The 19707-nt window shown below is 76.5% G+C and overlaps 1 protein-coding gene across 1 annotated transcript in view; it reads right to left on the minus strand.

The window, feature by feature from the left end:
• The window catches only part of wdr91 (WD repeat domain 91), a 160187-nt gene that overhangs the window by 20794 nt on the left and 119686 nt on the right, over positions 1-19707 (minus strand). The window contains exon 15 of the mRNA XM_072484210.1: positions 1318-1515. Within this exon, the coding sequence (XP_072340311.1) occupies positions 1318-1515 (198 nt within the window). The remainder of the gene's footprint in view (positions 1-1317; positions 1516-19707) is intronic.

The following is a 19707-nucleotide window of genomic DNA, read 5'->3' on the forward strand; positions in this document are numbered from 1 at the left end:
ACAGTGCAGAAGGAGGCCATTCAGCGCATCGGGTCTGCACCGGCATTCTGAAAGAGCACCCTACGTAGGCCCATTCTCCTGCCCTAATTAATTAAGCAATTGAAATGTTATAATTAGGCTCAGTACCTATGATATGGGAGGGGGAGAAAAGACAATCAGAAACCCTAGTCTTGGAGGCTATGTGAGAACGTAGAACATATATAGAACATACAGTGCAGGAGACGATTCGGCCCATCGAGTCTACACTGACCCGCACTTCCACCCTATCGCCTATCCTCCTAACCTTTTTTTTGCTCACTAAGGGCAATTTATCATGGCCAATCCACCTAAACTGCACATATTTGGACTGTGGGAGGAATCCGGAGCACCCGGAGGAAACCCACGCACACACGGGGAGGATGTGCAGATTCCGCACGGTGACCCAGCAGGGAATCGAACCTGGGACCCTGGAACCCTGTGAAGCCAGTGCTATCCACTTGTGCTATCGTGCTGCCCCACGGTTACCCTTATTAGAAGCACATGTCATTCGAGTGACTCAGCTATGATGCTGATTGTAGTGAGACAATCTGCCACATGCACTATCCAGATTTATATAGAAGGAACGGCCACAGGGTTGGAGTGGCAGAGGTTGAAGGAATGGCCACAGGGTTGGAGTGGCAGAGGTTGAAGGAATGGCCACAGGGCTGGAGTGGCAGTGGTTGAAGGAATGGCCACAGGTCTGGAGTGGCAGAGGTTGAAGGAATGGCCCCAGGGTTGGAGTGGCAGAGGTTGAAGGAATGGCCCCAGGGTTGGAGTGGCAGAGGTTGAAGGAATGGCCACAGGGCTGGAGTGGCAGAGGTTGAAGGAATGGCCACAGGGCTGGAGTGGCAGAGGTTGAAGGAATGGCCACAGGGCTGGAGTGGCAGAGGTTGAAGGAATGGCCACAGGGCTGGAGTGGCAGAGGTTGAAGGAATGGCCACAGGGTTGGAATGGCAGAGGTTGAAGGAATGGCCACAGGGTTGGAGTGGCAGAGGTTGAAGGAATGGCCACAGGGCTGGAGTGGCAGAGGTTGAAGGAATGGCCACAGGGTTGGAGTGGCAGAGGTTGAAGGAATCGCCACAGGGTTGGAGTGGCAGAGGTTGAAGGAATGGCCACAGGGCTGGAGTGGCAGAGGTTGAAGGAATGGCCACAGGGCTGGAGTGCAGAGGTCACTCAGCAACAAGGAAATTGTATCTCAGTATGAAATCAGTCTTTCAGAAGAGGGAAGTAAGCAGGATAGTGGGTGAAATTAAGGTAAGTTGAGCTCCCATCACAAATGTGGATGGAATGGTGTCTTACCTTCTGAATGATTCCACCACCAGAGGAACAAGTGAGTACATAGTGCCCCTCAGAGTCAAATGCAAACAATCTTCCACGGGGCACTTGCACTTGTTTATACCCGCTGTACCCGGATAGTACAAATGGGCCAATAGCATCCGACTGTACTCCACACTCGGAAACCTTGACTCCGCTCTTATGAATGTTCCACTGAATGAACTGGATCAACAAGACAATCAAAAAAAGACCAAAATCATTAGGCAGATCCACTAAAACCTGCATTACTTAACTGGGTACATGAACCAATTTATTGCAACAATCTTCAAATTTATTCTAACTGTACCAATGGATGTGGCGTGTCACATCAGCCCACAAGCACACAGATGGAGAGAGACAGATGCATCTACCCACAGGTGGAGACACACAGACGGATCTACCCAGAGACAAGAGAGGTAAACACATCTACCAAGAGACAAGATGGACTGACACATCGACCCAGAGACAAGATGGACAGACACATCTACCCTGAGGCAAGAGAGACAGACACATCTACCCAGAGACAAGAGAGACAGACATATCTACCCACAGAGAGGCAGACAGATGGGTCTACCAACAAAGAGTGTCAGACGGGTCTACCCAGAGACAGACAGAGGTACCCGCAGACAGAGAAGTCAGTCGGATCTACCCACAGACAGAGACAGACTAACATATCTACCCACAAAGAGAGCGAGAAAGACAGACAGACGGGTCTACACAGAGAGAGAGAGACAGACAGGCGGGTCTACCCACACACAGAGAGAGACACAGACAGATGGATCTCCCAATGACAGAGGAGACAGACAGATCCAACCAGAAAATGAGAGACAGAAAGGCAGACAGGTGCACACTAGCAGGCAGATAGGCAGCCCGCCGTTGGCAGGCAGGCAGTCGGCCCGACGCGTGCAGGCAGGCAGTCGGCCCGACGCGTGCAGGCAGGCAGTCGGCCCGACGCTCGCGTGCAGGCAGGCAGTCGGCCCGACGCGTGCAGGCAGGCAGTCGGCCCGACGCGTGCAGGCAGGCAGTCGGCCCGACGCTCGCGTGCAGGCAGGCAGTCGGCCCGACGCTCGCGTGCAGGCAGGCAGTCGGCCCGACGCTCGGGTGCAGGCAGGCAGTCGGCCCGACGCTCGGGTGCAGGCAGGCAGTCGGCCCGACGCTCGCGTGCAGGCAGGCAGGCGGCACGACGCGTGCAGGCAGGCGGGCGGCACGACGCTCGCGGGCAGGCAGCCCGGCGCTCGCGTGCAGGCAGGCAGGCGGCCCAACGCTCGCAGGCAGGCGGCCCGACGCACGCGTGCAGGCAGCCCGAAGCTCGCGTGCAGGCCGGCAGGCGGCCCGACGCTCGCGTGCAGGCCGGCAGGCGGCCCCGACGCTCGCGTGCAGGCCGGCAGGCGGGCCCGACGCTCGCGTGCAGGCCGGCAGGCGGCCCCGACGCTCGGGTGAAGGCCGGCAGGCGGCCCCGACGCTCGGGTGAAGGCAGGTAGGCGGCCCCGACGCTCGCGTGCAGGCCGGCAGGCGGCCCCGACGCTCGCGTGCAGGCCGGCAGGCGGCCCCGACGCTCGCGTGCAGGCCGGCAGGCGGCCCCGACGCTCGCGTGCAGGCCGGCAGGCGGCCCCGACGCTCGCGTGCAGGCCGGCAGGCGGCCCCGACGCTCCCGTGCAGGCGGCCCGACGCACGCGTGCAGGCAGGCAGGCAGGCGGCCCGACGCTCGCGTGCAGGCCGGCAGGTGGCCCCGACGCTCGCGTGCAGGCCGGCAGATGGCCCCGACGCTCGCGTGCAGGCCGGCAGATGGCCCCGACGCTCGCGTGCAGGCAGGCGGGCGACACGACGCTCGCGGGCAGGCGGCCCGGCGCTCGCGTGCAGGCAGGCAGGCGGCCCGACGCTCGCAGGCAGGCGGCCCGACGCACGCGTGCAGGCAGCCCGAAGCTCGCGTGCAGGCCGGCAGGCGGCCCCGACGCTCGCGTGCAGGCCGGCAGGCGGCCCCGACGCTCGCGTGCAGGCCGGCAGGCGGCCTCGACGCTCGCGTGCAGGCCGGCAGGCGGCCCCGACGCTCGCGTGCAGGCAGGCAGGCGGCACGACGCGTGCAGGCCGGCAGGCGGCCCGACGCTCGCGTGCAGGCAGGCGGGACGACGCTCGCGGGCAGGCGGCCCGGCGCTCGCGGGCAGGCAGGCAGGCAGGCGACCCGACGCTCGCGTGCAGGCAGGCGGCCCCGACGCTCGCGTGAAGGCAGGCAGGCGGCCCGAAGCTCGCGTGAAGACGGGCAGGCGGCCCCGATGCTCGCCTGCAGGCGGCCCCGACGCTCGCGTGCAGACGGGCAGGCGGCCCCGACGCTCGCGTGCAGGCCGGCAGGCGGCCCCGACGCTCGCGTGCAGACAGGCTGGCGGCACGACGCTCGCGTGCAGGCGGCCCGACGCACGCGTGCAGGCAGCCCGACGCTCGCGTGCAGGCCGGCAGGTGACCCAGACGCTCGCGTGCAGGCCGGCAGGTGGCCCGACGCTCGCGTGCAGGCAGCCCGACGCTCGCGTGCAGGCAGGCAGCCCGGCGTGCAAGCGGCCCGACGCTCGCGTGCAGGCAGTCAGGCGGGCGTGCAGGCAGCCCGACGCTCGCGTGCAGGCAGGCAGGCGGCCCGACGCTTGCGTGCAGACAGGCAGGTGGCCCGACGCTCGCGTGCAGGCAGGTAGGCAGGCGGCCCCGACGCTCGCGTGCAGGCAGGCAGGCGGCCCGACGCTCGCGTGAAGGCAGGCAGGCGGCCCGAAGCTCACGTGCAGGCAGGCGGCCCGACGCTCGCCTGCAGGCAGGCAGGTGGCCCGACGCTCGCGTGCAGGCCGGCAGGCGGCCCCGACGCTCGCGTGCAGGCCGGCAGGCGGCCCCGACGCTCGCGTGCAGGCCGGCAGGCGGCCCCGACGCTCGCGTGCGGGCCGGCAGGCGGCCCCGACGCTCGCGTGCGGGCCGGCAGGCGGCCCGACACTCGCGTGCAGGCAGGCGGGCGGCACGACGCTCGCGGGCAGGCAGCCCGGCGCTCGCGTGCAGGCAGGCAGGCGGCCCGACGCACGCGTGCAGGCAGCCCGAAGCTCGCGTGCAGGCAGGCAGGCGGCCCCGACGCTCCCGTGCAGGCGGCCCGACGCACGCGTGCAGGCAGGCAGGCGGCCCGACGCTCGCGTGCAGGCCGGCAGGTGGCCCCGACGCTCGCGTGCAGGCCGGCAGGTGGCCCCGACGCTCGCGTGCAGGCCGGCAGATGGCCCCGACGCTCGCGTGCAGGCCGGCAGATGGCCCCGACGCTCGCGTGCAGGCAGGCGGGCGGCACGACGCTCGCGGGCAGGCGGCCCGGCGCTCGCGTGCAGGCAGGCAGGCGGCCCGACGCTCGCAGGCAGGCGGCCCGACGCACGTGTGCAGGCAGCCCGAAGCTCGCGTGCAGGCCGGCAGGCGGCCCGACGCTCGCGTGCAGGCAGGCGGGCGGCACGACGCTCGCGGGCAGGCAGGCAGGCGGCCCGGCGCTCGCGTGCAGGCAGGCAGGCGGCCCGACGCACGCGTGCAGGCAGCCCGAAGCTCGCGTGCAGGCAGGCAGGCGGCCCCGACGCTCCCGTGCAGGCGGCCCGACGCACGCGTGCAGGCAGCCCGACGCTCGCGTGCAGGCCGGCAGGTGGCCCCGACGCTCGCGTGCAGGCCGGCAGATGGCCCCGACGCTCGCGTGCAGGCCGGCAGGTGGCCCGACGCTCGCGTGCAGGCAGCCCGACGCTCGCGTGCAGGCAGGCAGCCCGGCGTGCAAGCGGCCCGACGCTCGCGTGCAGGCAGTCAGGCGGGCGTGCAGGCAGCCCGACGCTCGCGTGCAGGCAGGCAGGCGGCCCGACGCTCGCGTGCAGGCAGGCAGGTGGCCCGACGCTCGCGTGCAGGCAGGTAGGCAGGCGGCCCGAAGCTCGCGTGCAGGCGGCCCCAACGCTCGCGTGCAGGCGGCCCCAACGCTCGCGTGCAGGCAGGCAGCTGGCCCGACGCTCGCATGCAGGCGACCCGACGCTCGCGTGCAGGCAGGCGGCCCCGACGCTCGCGTGAAGGCAGGCAGGCGGCCCGAAGCTCACGTGCAGGCAAGCGGCCCGACGCTCGCGTGAAGACGGGCAGGCGGCCCCGATGCTCGCCTGCAGGCAGGCAGGTGGCCCGACGCTCGCGTGCAGGCTGGCAGGCGGCCCAGACGCTCGCGTGCAGGCCGGCAGGCGGCCCCGACGCTCGCGTGCAGGCCGGCAGGCGGCCCCGACGCTCGCGTGCAGGCCGGCAGGCGGCCTCGACGCTCGCGTGCAGGCCGGCAGGCGGCCCCGACGCTCGCGTGCAGGCCGGCAGGCGGCCCGACGCTCGCGTGCAGGCAGGCGGGACGACGCTCGCGGGCGGGCAGGCAGGCAGGCAGGCGACCCGACGCTCGCGTGCAGGCAGGCGGCCCCGACGCTCGCGTGAAGGCAGGCAGGCAGCCCGAAGCTCACGTGCAGGCAGGCGGCCCGACGCTCGCGTGAAGACGGGCAGGCGGCCCCGATGCTCGCCTGCAGGCGGCCCCGACGCTCGCGTGCAGACGGGCAGGCGGCCCCGACGCTCGCGTGCAGGCCGGCAGGCGGCCCCGACGCTCGCGGGCAGACGGCCCGGCGCTCGCGTGCAGGCAGGCGGCCCCGACGCTCCCGTGCAGGCGGCCCGACGCACGCGTGCAGGCAGGCAGGCAGCCCGACGCTCGCGTGCAGGCCGGCAGGTGGCCCCGACGCTCGCGTGCAGGCCGGCAGATGGCCCCGACGCTCGCGTGCAGGCCGGCAGGTGGCCCGACGCTCGCGTGCAGGCAGCCCGACGCTCGCGTGCAGGCAGGCAGCCCGGCGTGCAAGCGGCCCGACGCTCGCGTGCAGGCAGTCAGGCGGGCGTGCAGGCAGCCCGACGCTCGCGTGCAGGCAGGCAGGCGGCCCGACGCTCGCGTGCAGGCAGGCAGGTGGCCCGACGCTCGCGTGCAGGCAGGTAGGCAGGCGGCCCGAAGCTCGCGTGCAGGCGGCCCCGACGCTCGCGTGCAGGCAGGCAGGCGGCCCGAAGCTCACGTGCAGGCAGGCGGCCCGACGCTCGCGTGAAGACGGGCAGGCGGCCCGACGCTCGCGTGCAGGCCGGCAGGCGGCCCCGACGCTCGCGTGCAGGCCGGCAGGCGGCCCCGACGCTCGCGTGCAGGCCGGCAGGCGGCCCCGACGCTCGCGTGCAGGCCGGCAGGCGGCCCCGACGCTCGCGTGCAGGCCGGCAGGCGGCCCCGACGCTCGCGTGCAGGCCGGCAGGTGGCCCCGACGCTCGCGTGCAGGCCGGCAGGCGGCCCCGACGCTCGCGTGAAGGCCGGCAGGTGGCCCCGACGCTCGCGTGCTGGCCGGCAGGCGGCCCCGACGCTCGCGTGCAGGCAGGCAGGCGGCACGACGCGTGCAGGCCGGCAGGCGGCCCGACGCTCGCGTGCAGGCAGGTGGGCGGCACGACGCTCGCGGGCAGGCAGCCCGGCGCTCGCGTGCAGGCAGGCAGGCGGCCCGACGCACGCGTGCAGGCAGCCCGAAGCTCGCGTGCAGGCAGGCAGGCGGCCCCGACGCTCCCGTGCAGGCGGCCCGACGCTCGCGTGCAGGCCGGCAGGTGGCCCCGCCGCTCGCGTGCAGGCCGGCAGATGGCCCCGACGCTCGCGTGCAGGCCGGCAGGTGGCCCGACGCTCGCGTGCAGGCAGGCAGCCCGGCGTGCAAGCGGCCCGACGCTCGCGTGCAGGCAGTCAGGCGGGCGTGCAAGCGACCCGACGCTCGCGTGCAGGCAGCCCGACGCTCGCGTGCAGGCAGGCAGGCGACCCGACGCTCGCGTGCAGGCAGGTAGGCAGGCGGCCCGAAGCTCGCGTGCAGGCAGGCAGGTGGCCCCGACGCTGGCGTGAAGGCAGGCAGGCGGCCCCGACGCTGGCGTGAAGGCAGGCAGGCGGCCGGCCCGAAGCTCGCGTGAAGGCAGGCAGGCGGCCCGAAGCTCGCGTGAAGGCAGGCAGGCGGCCCCGACGCTCGCGTGCAGGCCGGCAGGCGGCCCCGACGCTCGCGTGCAGGCCGGCAGGCGGCCCCGACGCTCGCGTGCAGGCCGGCAGGCGGCCCCGACGCTCGCGTGCAGGCCGGCAGGCGGCCCCGACGCTCGCGTGAAGGCAGGCAGGCGGCCCAAAGCTCGCGTGAAGGCCGGCAGGCGGCCCCGACGCTCGCGTGCAGGCCGGCAGGCGGCCCCGACGCTCGCGTGCAGGCCGGCACGCGGCCCCGACGCTCGCGTGCAGGCCGGCAGGCGGCCCCGACGCTCGCGTGCAGGCCGGCAGGCGGCCCCGACGCTCGCGTGCAGGCCGGCAGGCGGCCCCGACGCTCGGGTGAAGGCCGGCAGGCGGCCCCGACGCTCGGGTGAAGGCAGGTAGGCGGCCCCGACGCTCGCGTGCAGGCCGGCAGGCGGCCCCGAAGCTCGCGTGCAGTCCGGCAGGCGGCCCCGACGCTCGCGTGCAGGCCGGCAGGCGGCCCCGACGCTCGCGTGCAGGCCGGCAGGCGGCCCCGACGCTCGCGTGCAGGCCGGCAGGCGGCCCCGACGCTCGGGTGAAGGCAGGTAGGCGGCCCCGACGCTCGCGTGCAGGCCGGCAGGCGGCCCCGACGCTCGGGTGAAGGCAGGTAGGCGGCCCCGACGCTCGCGTGCAGGCCGGCAGGCGGCCCCGACGCTCGGGTGAAGGCAGGCAGGCGGCCCCGACGCTCGGGTGCAGGCCGGCAGGCGGCCCGACGCTCGAGTGCAGGCCGGCAGGCGGCCCGACGCACGCGTGCAAGCAGCCCGAAGCTCGCGTGCAGGCAGGCAGGCGGCCCCGACGCTCCCGTGCAGGCGGCCCGACGCACGCGTGCAGGCAGGCAGGCGGCCCGACGCTCGCGTGCAGGCCGGCAGGTGGCCCCGACGCTCGCGTGCAGGCCGGCAGATGGCCCCGACGCTCGCGTGCAGGCCGGCAGATGGCCCCGACGCTCGCGTGCAGGCAGCCCGAAGCTCGCGTGCAGGCAGGCAGGCGGCCCCGACGCTCCCGTGCAGGCGGCCCGACGCACGCGTGCAGGCAGGCAGGCGGCCCGACGCTCGCGTGCAGGCCGGCAGGTGGCCCCGACGCTCGCGTGCAGGCCGGCAGATGGCCCCGACGCTCGCGTGCAGGCCGGCAGGCGGCCCCGACGCTCGGGTGAAGGCCGGCAGGCGGCCCCGACGCTCGGGTGAAGGCAGGTAGGCGGCCCCGACGCTCGCGTGCAGGCCGGCAGGCGGCCCCGAAGCTCGCGTGCAGGCCGGCAGGCGGCCCCGACGCTCGCGTGCAGGCCGGCAGGCGGCCCCGACGCTCGCGTGCAGGCCGGCAGGCGGCCCCGACGCTCGCGTGCAGGCCGGCAGGCGGCCCCGACGCTCGCGTGCAGGCCGGCAGGCGGCCCCGACGCTCGGGTGAAGGCAGGTAGGCGGCCCCGACGCTCGCGTGCAGGCCGGCAGGCGGCCCCGACGCTCGGGTGAAGGCAGGTAGGCGGCCCCGACGCTCGCGTGCAGGCCGGCAGGCGGCCCCGACGCTCGGGTGAAGGCAGGCAGGCGGCCCCGACGCTCGGGTGCAGGCCGGCAGGCGGCCCGACGCTCGAGTGCAGGCAGGCGGGCGGCACGACGCTCGCGGGCAGGCGGGCGGGCAGGCAGGCGGCCCGGCGCACGCGTGCAGGCCGGCAGGCGGCCCGACGCACGCGTGCAGGCAGCCCGAAGCTCGCGTGCAGGCAGGCAGGCGGCCCCGACGCTCCCGTGCAGGCGGCCCGACGCACGCGTGCAGGCAGGCAGGCGGCCCGACGCTCGCGTGCAGGCCGGCAGGTGGCCCCGACGCTCGCGTGCAGGCCGGCAGGCGGCCCCGACGCTCGCGTGCAGGCCGGCAGGCGGCCCGACGCTCGCGTGCAGGCAGGCGGGACGACGCTCGCGGGCGGGCAGGCAGGCAGGCAGGCGACCCGACGCTCGCGTGCAGGCAGGCGGCCCCGACGCTCGCGTGAAGGCAGGCAGGCAGCCCGAAGCTCACGTGCAGGCAGGCGGCCCGACGCTCGCGTGAAGACGGGCAGGCGGCCCCGATGCTCGCCTGCAGGCGGCCCCGACGCTCGCGTGCAGACGGGCAGGCGGCCCCGACGCTCGCGTGCAGGCCGGCAGGCGGCCCCGACGCTCGCGGGCAGACGGCCCGGCGCTCGCGTGCAGGCAGGCGGCCCCGACGCTCCCGTGCAGGCGGCCCGACGCACGCGTGCAGGCAGGCAGGCAGCCCGACGCTCGCGTGCAGGCCGGCAGGTGGCCCCGACGCTCGCGTGCAGGCCGGCAGATGGCCCCGACGCTCGCGTGCAGGCCGGCAGGTGGCCCGACGCTCGCGTGCAGGCAGCCCGACGCTCGCGTGCAGGCAGGCAGCCCGGCGTGCAAGCGGCCCGACGCTCGCGTGCAGGCAGTCAGGCGGGCGTGCAGGCAGCCCGACGCTCGCGTGCAGGCAGGCAGGCGGCCCGACGCTCGCGTGCAGGCAGGCAGGTGGCCCGACGCTCGCGTGCAGGCAGGTAGGCAGGCGGCCCGAAGCTCGCGTGCAGGCGGCCCCGACGCTCGCGTGCAGGCAGGCAGGCGGCCCCGACGCTCGCGTGAAGGCAGGCAGGCGGCCCGAAGCTCACGTGCAGGCAGGCGGCCCGACGCTCGCGTGAAGACGGGCAGGCGGCCCGACGCTCGCGTGCAGGCCGGCAGGCGGCCCCGACGCTCGCGTGCAGGCCGGCAGGCGGCCCCGACGCTCGCGTGCAGGCCGGCAGGCGGCCCCGACGCTCGCGTGCAGGCCGGCAGGCGGCCCCGACGCTCGCGTGCAGGCCGGCAGGTGGCCCCGACGCTCGCGTGCAGGCCGGCAGGCGGCCCCGACGCTCGCGTGAAGGCCGGCAGGTGGCCCCGACGCTCGCGTGCTGGCCGGCAGGCGGCCCCGACGCTCGCGTGCAGGCAGGCAGGCGGCACGACGCGTGCAGGCCGGCAGGCGGCCCGACGCTCGCGTGCAGGCAGGTGGGCGGCACGACGCTCGCGGGCAGGCAGCCCGGCGCTCGCGTGCAGGCAGGCAGGCGGCCCGACGCACGCGTGCAGGCAGCCCGAAGCTCGCGTGCAGGCAGGCAGGCGGCCCCGACGCTCCCGTGCAGGCGGCCCGACGCTCGCGTGCAGGCCGGCAGGTGGCCCCGCCGCTCGCGTGCAGGCCGGCAGATGGCCCCGACGCTCGCGTGCAGGCCGGCAGGTGGCCCGACGCTCGCGTGCAGGCAGGCAGCCCGGCGTGCAAGCGGCCCGACGCTCGCGTGCAGGCAGTCAGGCGGGCGTGCAAGCGACCCGACGCTCGCGTGCAGGCAGCCCGACGCTCGCGTGCAGGCAGGCAGGCGACCCGACGCTCGCGTGCAGGCAGGTAGGCAGGCGGCCCGAAGCTCGCGTGCAGGCAGGCAGGTGGCCCCGACGCTGGCGTGAAGGCAGGCAGGCGGCCCCGACGCTGGCGTGAAGGCAGGCAGGCGGCCGGCCCGAAGCTCGCGTGAAGGCAGGCAGGCGGCCCGAAGCTCGCGTGAAGGCAGGCAGGCGGCCCCGACGCTCGCGTGCAGGCCGGCAGGCGGCCCCGACGCTCGCGTGCAGGCCGGCAGGCGGCCCCGACGCTCGCGTGCAGGCCGGCAGGCGGCCCCGACGCTCGCGTGCAGGCCGGCAGGCGGCCCCGACGCTCGCGTGAAGGCAGGCAGGCGGCCCAAAGCTCGCGTGAAGGCCGGCAGGCGGCCCCGACGCTCGCGTGCAGGCCGGCAGGCGGCCCCGACGCTCGCGTGCAGGCCGGCACGCGGCCCCGACGCTCGCGTGCAGGCCGGCAGGCGGCCCCGACGCTCGCGTGCAGGCCGGCAGGCGGCCCCGACGCTCGCGTGCAGGCCGGCAGGCGGCCCCGACGCTCGGGTGAAGGCCGGCAGGCGGCCCCGACGCTCGGGTGAAGGCAGGTAGGCGGCCCCGACGCTCGCGTGCAGGCCGGCAGGCGGCCCCGAAGCTCGCGTGCAGGCCGGCAGGCGGCCCCGACGCTCGCGTGCAGGCCGGCAGGCGGCCCCGACGCTCGCGTGCAGGCCGGCAGGCGGCCCCGACGCTCGCGTGCAGGCCGGCAGGCGGCCCCGACGCTCGGGTGAAGGCAGGTAGGCGGCCCCGACGCTCGCGTGCAGGCCGGCAGGCGGCCCCGACGCTCGGGTGAAGGCAGGTAGGCGGCCCCGACGCTCGCGTGCAGGCCGGCAGGCGGCCCCGACGCTCGGGTGAAGGCAGGCAGGCGGCCCCGACGCTCGGGTGCAGGCCGGCAGGCGGCCCGACGCTCGAGTGCAGGCCGGCAGGCGGCCCGACGCACGCGTGCAAGCAGCCCGAAGCTCGCGTGCAGGCAGGCAGGCGGCCCCGACGCTCCCGTGCAGGCGGCCCGACGCACGCGTGCAGGCAGGCAGGCGGCCCGACGCTCGCGTGCAGGCCGGCAGGTGGCCCCGACGCTCGCGTGCAGGCCGGCAGATGGCCCCGACGCTCGCGTGCAGGCCGGCAGATGGCCCCGACGCTCGCGTGCAGGCAGCCCGAAGCTCGCGTGCAGGCAGGCAGGCGGCCCCGACGCTCCCGTGCAGGCGGCCCGACGCACGCGTGCAGGCAGGCAGGCGGCCCGACGCTCGCGTGCAGGCCGGCAGGCGGCCCCGACGCTCGCGTGCAGGCCGGCAGATGGCCCCGACGCTCGCGTGCAGGCCGGCAGGCGGCCCCGACGCTCGGGTGAAGGCCGGCAGGCGGCCCCGACGCTCGGGTGAAGGCAGGTAGGCGGCCCCGACGCTCGCGTGCAGGCCGGCAGGCGGCCCCGAAGCTCGCGTGCAGGCCGGCAGGCGGCCCCGACGCTCGCGTGCAGGCCGGCAGGCGGCCCCGACGCTCGCGTGCAGGCCGGCAGGCGGCCCCGACGCTCGCGTGCAGGCCGGCAGGCGGCCCCGACGCTCGCGTGCAGGCCGGCAGGCGGCCCCGACGCTCGGGTGAAGGCAGGTAGGCGGCCCCGACGCTCGCGTGCAGGCCGGCAGGCGGCCCCGACGCTCGGGTGAAGGCAGGTAGGCGGCCCCGACGCTCGCGTGCAGGCCGGCAGGCGGCCCCGACGCTCGGGTGAAGGCAGGCAGGCGGCCCCGACGCTCGGGTGCAGGCCGGCAGGCGGCCCGACGCTCGAGTGCAGGCAGGCGGGCGGCACGACGCTCGCGGGCAGGCGGGCGGGCAGGCAGGCGGCCCGGCGCACGCGTGCAGGCCGGCAGGCGGCCCGACGCACGCGTGCAGGCAGCCCGAAGCTCGCGTGCAGGCAGGCAGGCGGCCCCGACGCTCCCGTGCAGGCGGCCCGACGCACGCGTGCAGGCAGGCAGGCGGCCCGACGCTCGCGTGCAGGCAGGCAGCCCGGCGTGCAAGCGGCCCGACGCTCGCGTGCAGGCAGTCAGGCGGGCGTGCAAGCGACCCGACGCTCGCGTGCAGGCAGCCCGACGCTCGCGTGCAGGCAGGCAGGCGACCCGACGCTCGCGTGCAGGCAGGTAGGCAGGCGGCCCGAAGCTCGCGTGCAGGCAGGCAGGTGGCCCCGACGCTGGCGTGAAGGCAGGCAGGCGGCCCCGACGCTGGCGTGAAGGCAGGCAGGCGGCCGGCCCGAAGCTCGCGTGAAGGCAGGCAGGCGGCCCGAAGCTCGCGTGAAGGCAGGCAGGCGGCCCCGACGCTCGCGTGCAGGCCGGCAGGCGGCCCCGACGCTCGCGTGCAGGCCGGCAGGCGGCCCCGACGCTCGCGTGCAGGCCGGCAGGCGGCCCCGACGCTCGCGTGCAGGCCGGCAGGCGGCCCCGACGCTCGCGTGAAGGCAGGCAGGCGGCCCAAAGCTCGCGTGAAGGCCGGCAGGCGGCCCCGACGCTCGCGTGCAGGCCGGCAGGCGGCCCCGACGCTCGCGTGCAGGCCGGCACGCGGCCCCGACGCTCGCGTGCAGGCCGGCAGGCGGCCCCGACGCTCGCGTGCAGGCCGGCAGGCGGCCCCGACGCTCGCGTGCAGGCCGGCAGGCGGCCCCGACGCTCGGGTGAAGGCCGGCAGGCGGCCCCGACGCTCGGGTGAAGGCAGGTAGGCGGCCCCGACGCTCGCGTGCAGGCCGGCAGGCGGCCCCGAAGCTCGCGTGCAGTCCGGCAGGCGGCCCCGACGCTCGCGTGCAGGCCGGCAGGCGGCCCCGACGCTCGCGTGCAGGCCGGCAGGCGGCCCCGACGCTCGCGTGCAGGCCGGCAGGCGGCCCCGACGCTCGGGTGAAGGCAGGTAGGCGGCCCCGACGCTCGCGTGCAGGCCGGCAGGCGGCCCCGACGCTCGGGTGAAGGCAGGTAGGCGGCCCCGACGCTCGCGTGCAGGCCGGCAGGCGGCCCCGACGCTCGGGTGAAGGCAGGCAGGCGGCCCCGACGCTCGGGTGCAGGCCGGCAGGCGGCCCGACGCTCGAGTGCAGGCCGGCAGGCGGCCCGACGCACGCGTGCAAGCAGCCCGAAGCTCGCGTGCAGGCAGGCAGGCGGCCCCGACGCTCCCGTGCAGGCGGCCCGACGCACGCGTGCAGGCAGGCAGGCGGCCCGACGCTCGCGTGCAGGCCGGCAGGTGGCCCCGACGCTCGCGTGCAGGCCGGCAGATGGCCCCGACGCTCGCGTGCAGGCCGGCAGATGGCCCCGACGCTCGCGTGCAGGCAGCCCGAAGCTCGCGTGCAGGCAGGCAGGCGGCCCCGACGCTCCCGTGCAGGCGGCCCGACGCACGCGTGCAGGCAGGCAGGCGGCCCGACGCTCGCGTGCAGGCCGGCAGGTGGCCCCGACGCTCGCGTGCAGGCCGGCAGATGGCCCCGACGCTCGCGTGCAGGCCGGCAGGCGGCCCCGACGCTCGGGTGAAGGCCGGCAGGCGGCCCCGACGCTCGGGTGAAGGCAGGTAGGCGGCCCCGACGCTCGCGTGCAGGCCGGCAGGCGGCCCCGAAGCTCGCGTGCAGGCCGGCAGGCGGCCCCGACGCTCGCGTGCAGGCCGGCAGGCGGCCCCGACGCTCGCGTGCAGGCCGGCAGGCGGCCCCGACGCTCGCGTGCAGGCCGGCAGGCGGCCCCGACGCTCGCGTGCAGGCCGGCAGGCGGCCCCGACGCTCGGGTGAAGGCAGGTAGGCGGCCCCGACGCTCGCGTGCAGGCCGGCAGGCGGCCCCGACGCTCGGGTGAAGGCAGGTAGGCGGCCCCGACGCTCGCGTGCAGGCCGGCAGGCGGCCCCGACGCTCGGGTGAAGGCAGGCAGGCGGCCCCGACGCTCGGGTGCAGGCCGGCAGGCGGCCCGACGCTCGAGTGCAGGCAGGCGGGCGGCACGACGCTCGCGGGCAGGCGGGCGGGCAGGCAGGCGGCCCGGCGCACGCGTGCAGGCCGGCAGGCGGCCCGACGCACGCGTGCAGGCAGCCCGAAGCTCGCGTGCAGGCAGGCAGGCGGCCCCGACGCTCCCGTGCAGGCGGCCCGACGCACGCGTGCAGGCAGGCAGGCGGCCCGACGCTCGCGTGCAGGCCGGCAGGTGGCCCCGACGCTCGCGTGCAGGCCGGCAGGCGGCCCCGACGCTCGCGTGCAGGCCGGCAGGCGGCCCGACGCTCGCGTGCAGGCAGGCGGGACGACGCTCGCGGGCGGGCAGGCAGGCAGGCAGGCGACCCGACGCTCGCGTGCAGGCAGGCGGCCCCGACGCTCGCGTGAAGGCAGGCAGGCAGCCCGAAGCTCACGTGCAGGCAGGCGGCCCGACGCTCGCGTGAAGACGGGCAGGCGGCCCCGATGCTCGCCTGCAGGCGGCCCCGACGCTCGCGTGCAGACGGGCAGGCGGCCCCGACGCTCGCGTGCAGGCCGGCAGGCGGCCCCGACGCTCGCGGGCAGACGGCCCGGCGCTCGCGTGCAGGCAGGCGGCCCCGACGCTCCCGTGCAGGCGGCCCGACGCACGCGTGCAGGCAGGCAGGCAGCCCGACGCTCGCGTGCAGGCCGGCAGGTGGCCCCGACGCTCGCGTGCAGGCCGGCAGATGGCCCCGACGCTCGCGTGCAGGCCGGCAGGTGGCCCGACGCTCGCGTGCAGGCAGCCCGACGCTCGCGTGCAGGCAGGCAGCCCGGCGTGCAAGCGGCCCGACGCTCGCGTGCAGGCAGTCAGGCGGGCGTGCAGGCAGCCCGACGCTCGCGTGCAGGCAGGCAGGCGGCCCGACGCTCGCGTGCAGGCAGGCAGGTGGCCCGACGCTCGCGTGCAGGCAGGTAGGCAGGCGGCCCGAAGCTCGCGTGCAGGCGGCCCCGACGCTCGCGTGCAGGCAGGCAGGCGGCCCCGACGCTCGCGTGAAGGCAGGCAGGCGGCCCGAAGCTCACGTGCAGGCAGGCGGCCCGACGCTCGCGTGAAGACGGGCAGGCGGCCCGACGCTCGCGTGCAGGCCGGCAGGCGGCCCCGACGCTCGCGTGCAGGCCGGCAGGCGGCCCCGACGCTCGCGTGCAGGCCGGCAGGCGGCCCCGACGCTCGCGTGCAGGCCGGCAGGCGGCCCCGACGCTCGCGTGCAGGCCGGCAGGTGGCCCCGACGCTCGCGTGCAGGCCGGCAGGCGGCCCCGACGCTCGCGTGAAGGCCGGCAGGTGGCCCCGACGCTCGCGTGCTGGCCGGCAGGCGGCCCCGACGCTCGCGTGCAGGCAGGCAGGCGGCACGACGCGTGCAGGCCGGCAGGCGGCCCGACGCTCGCGTGCAGGCAGGTGGGCGGCACGACGCTCGCGGGCAGGCAGCCCGGCGCTCGCGTGCAGGCAGGCAGGCGGCCCGACGCACGCGTGCAGGCAGCCCGAAGCTCGCGTGCAGGCAGGCAGGCGGCCCCGACGCTCCCGTGCAGGCGGCCCGACGCTCGCGTGCAGGCCGGCAGGTGGCCCCGCCGCTCGCGTGCAGGCCGGCAGATGGCCCCGACGCTCGCGTGCAGGCCGGCAGGTGGCCCGACGCTCGCGTGCAGGCAGGCAGCCCGGCGTGCAAGCGGCCCGACGCTCGCGTGCAGGCAGTCAGGCGGGCGTGCAAGCGACCCGACGCTCGCGTGCAGGCAGCCCGACGCTCGCGTGCAGGCAGGCAGGCGACCCGACGCTCGCGTGCAGGCAGGTAGGCAGGCGGCCCGAAGCTCGCGTGCAGGCAGGCAGGTGGCCCCGACGCTGGCGTGAAGGCAGGCAGGCGGCCCCGACGCTGGCGTGAAGGCAGGCAGGCGGCCGGCCCGAAGCTCGCGTGAAGGCAGGCAGGCGGCCCGAAGCTCGCGTGAAGGCAGGCAGGCGGCCCCGACGCTCGCGTGCAGGCCGGCAGGCGGCCCCGACGCTCGCGTGCAGGCCGGCAGGCGGCCCCGACGCTCGCGTGCAGGCCGGCAGGCGGCCCCGACGCTCGCGTGCAGGCCGGCAGGCGGCCCCGACGCTCGCGTGAAGGCAGGCAGGCGGCCCAAAGCTCGCGTGAAGGCCGGCAGGCGGCCCCGACGCTCGCGTGCAGGCCGGCAGGCGGCCCCGACGCTCGCGTGCAGGCCGGCACGCGGCCCCGACGCTCGCGTGCAGGCCGGCAGGCGGCCCCGACGCTCGCGTGCAGGCCGGCAGGCGGCCCCGACGCTCGCGTGCAGGCCGGCAGGCGGCCCCGACGCTCGGGTGAAGGCCGGCAGGCGGCCCCGACGCTCGGGTGAAGGCAGGTAGGCGGCCCCGACGCTCGCGTGCAGGCCGGCAGGCGGCCCCGAAGCTCGCGTGCAGGCCGGCAGGCGGCCCCGACGCTCGCGTGCAGGCCGGCAGGCGGCCCCGACGCTCGCGTGCAGGCCGGCAGGCGGCCCCGACGCTCGCGTGCAGGCCGGCAGGCGGCCCCGACGCTCGGGTGAAGGCAGGTAGGCGGCCCCGACGCTCGCGTGCAGGCCGGCAGGCGGCCCCGACGCTCGGGTGAAGGCAGGTAGGCGGCCCCGACGCTCGCGTGCAGGCCGGCAGGCGGCCCCGACGCTCGGGTGAAGGCAGGCAGGCGGCCCCGACGCTCGGGTGCAGGCCGGCAGGCGGCCCGACGCTCGAGTGCAGGCCGGCAGGCGGCCCGACGCACGCGTGCAAGCAGCCCGAAGCTCGCGTGCAGGCAGGCAGGCGGCCCCGACGCTCCCGTGCAGGCGGCCCGACGCACGCGTGCAGGCAGGCAGGCGGCCCGACGCTCGCGTGCAGGCCGGCAGGTGGCCCCGACGCTCGCGTGCAGGCCGGCAGATGGCCCCGACGCTCGCGTGCAGGCCGGCAGATGGCCCCGACGCTCGCGTGCAGGCAGCCCGAAGCTCGCGTGCAGGCAGGCAGGCGGCCCCGACGCTCCCGTGCAGGCGGCCCGACGCACGCGTGCAGGCAGGCAGGCGGCCCGACGCTCGCGTGCAGGCCGGCAGGTGGCCCCGACGCTCGCGTGCAGGCCGGCAGATGGCCCCGACGCTCGCGTGCAGGCCGGCAGGCGGCCCCGACGCTCGGGTGAAGGCCGGCAGGCGGCCCCGACGCTCGGGTGAAGGCAGGTAGGCGGCCCCGACGCTCGCGTGCAGGCCGGCAGGCGGCCCCGAAGCTCGCGTGCAGGCCGGCAGGCGGCCCCGAATCTCGCGTGCAGGCCGGCAGGCGGCCCCGACGCTCGCGTGCAGGCCGGCAGGCGGCCCCGACGCTCGCGTGCAGGCCGGCAGGCGGCCCCGACGCTCGCGTGCAGGCCGGCAGGCGGCCCCGACGCTCGGGTGAAGGCAGGTAGGCGGCCCCGACGCTCGCGTGCAGGCCGGCAGGCGGCCCCGACGCTCGGGTGAAGGCAGGTAGGCGGCCCCGACGCTCGCGTGCAGGCCGGCAGGCGGCCCCGACGCTCGGGTGAAGGCAGGCAGGCGGCCCCGACGCTCGGGTGCAGGCCGGCAGGCGGCCCGACGCTCGAGTGCAGGCAGGCGGGCGGCACGACGCTCGCGGGCAGGCGGGCGGGCAGGCAGGCGGCCCGGCGCACGCGTGCAGGCCGGCAGGCGGCCCGACGCACGCGTGCAGGCAGCCCGAAGCTCGCGTGCAGGCAGGCAGGCGGCCCCGACGCTCCCGTGCAGGCGGCCCGACGCACGCGTGCAGGCAGGCAGGCGGCCCGACGCTCGCGTGCAGGCCGGCAGGTGGCCCCGACGCTCGCGTGCAGGCCGGCAGATGGCCCCGACGCTCGCGTGCAGGCCGGCAGATGGCCCCGACGCTCGCGTGCAGGCAGGCGGGCGGCACGACGCTCGCGGGCAGGCAGGCAGTCGGCCCGACGCTCGCAGGCAGGCGGCCCGACGCACGTGTGCAGGCAGCCCGACGCTCGCGTGCAGGCAGGCGGGCGGCACGACGCTCGCGGGCAGGCAGGCAGGCGGCCCGGCGCTCGCGTGCAGGCAGGCAGGCGGCCCGACGCACGCGTGCAGGCAGCCCGAAGCTCGCGTGCAGGCAGGCAGGCGGCCCCGACGCTCCCGTGCAGGCGGCCCGACGCACGCGTGCAGGCAGGCAGGCGGCCCGACGCTCGCGTGCAGGCCGGCAGGTGGCCCCGACGCTCGCGTGCAGGCCGGCAGATGGCCCCGACGCTCGCGTGCAGGCCGGCAGGTGGCCCGACGCTCGCGTGCAGGCAGCCCGACGCTCGCGTGCAGGCAGGCAGCCCGGCGTGCAAGCGGCCCGACGCTCGCGTGCAGGCAGTCAGGCGGGCGTGCAGGCAGCCCGACGCTCGCGTGCAGGCAGGCAGGCGGCCCGACGCTCGCGTGCAGGCAGGCAGGTGGCCCGACGCTCGCGTGCAGGCAGGTAGGCAGGCGGCCCGAAGCTCGCGTGCAGGCGGCCCCAACGCTCGCGTGCAGGCAGGCAGCTGGCCCGACGCTCGCATGCAGGCGACCCGACGCTCGCGTGCAGGCAGGCGGCCCCGACGCTCGCGTGAAGGCAGGCAGGCGGCCCGAAGCTCACGTGCAGGCAGGCGGCCCGACGCTCGCGTGAAGACGGGCAGGCGGCCCCGATGCTCGCCTGCAGGCAGGCAGGTGGCCCGACGCTCGCGTGCAGGCCGGCAGGCGGCCCCGACGCTCGCGTGCAGGCCGGCAGGCGGCCCCGACGCTCGGGTGAAGGCCGGCAGGCGGCCCCGACGCTCGGGTGAAGGCAGGTAGGCGGCCCCGACGCTCACGTGCAGGCCGGCAGGCGGCCCCGACGCTCGCGTGCAGGCCGGCAGGCGGCCCCGACGCTCGCGTGCAGGCCGGCAGGCGGCCCCGACGCTCGCGTGCAGGCCGGCAGGCGGCCCCGACGCTCGCGTGCAGGCCGGCAGGCGGCCCCGACGCTCCCGTGCAGGCGGCCCGACGCACGCGTGCAGGCAGGCAGGCAGGCGGCCCGACGCTCGCGTGCAGGCCGGCAGGTGGCCCCGACGCTCGCGTGCAGGCC

This window comes from Scyliorhinus torazame, chromosome 19, assembly GCF_047496885.1.
Source record: "Scyliorhinus torazame isolate Kashiwa2021f chromosome 19, sScyTor2.1, whole genome shotgun sequence".
NCBI classification, from domain to species: Eukaryota; Metazoa; Chordata; class Chondrichthyes; order Carcharhiniformes; family Scyliorhinidae; genus Scyliorhinus; species Scyliorhinus torazame.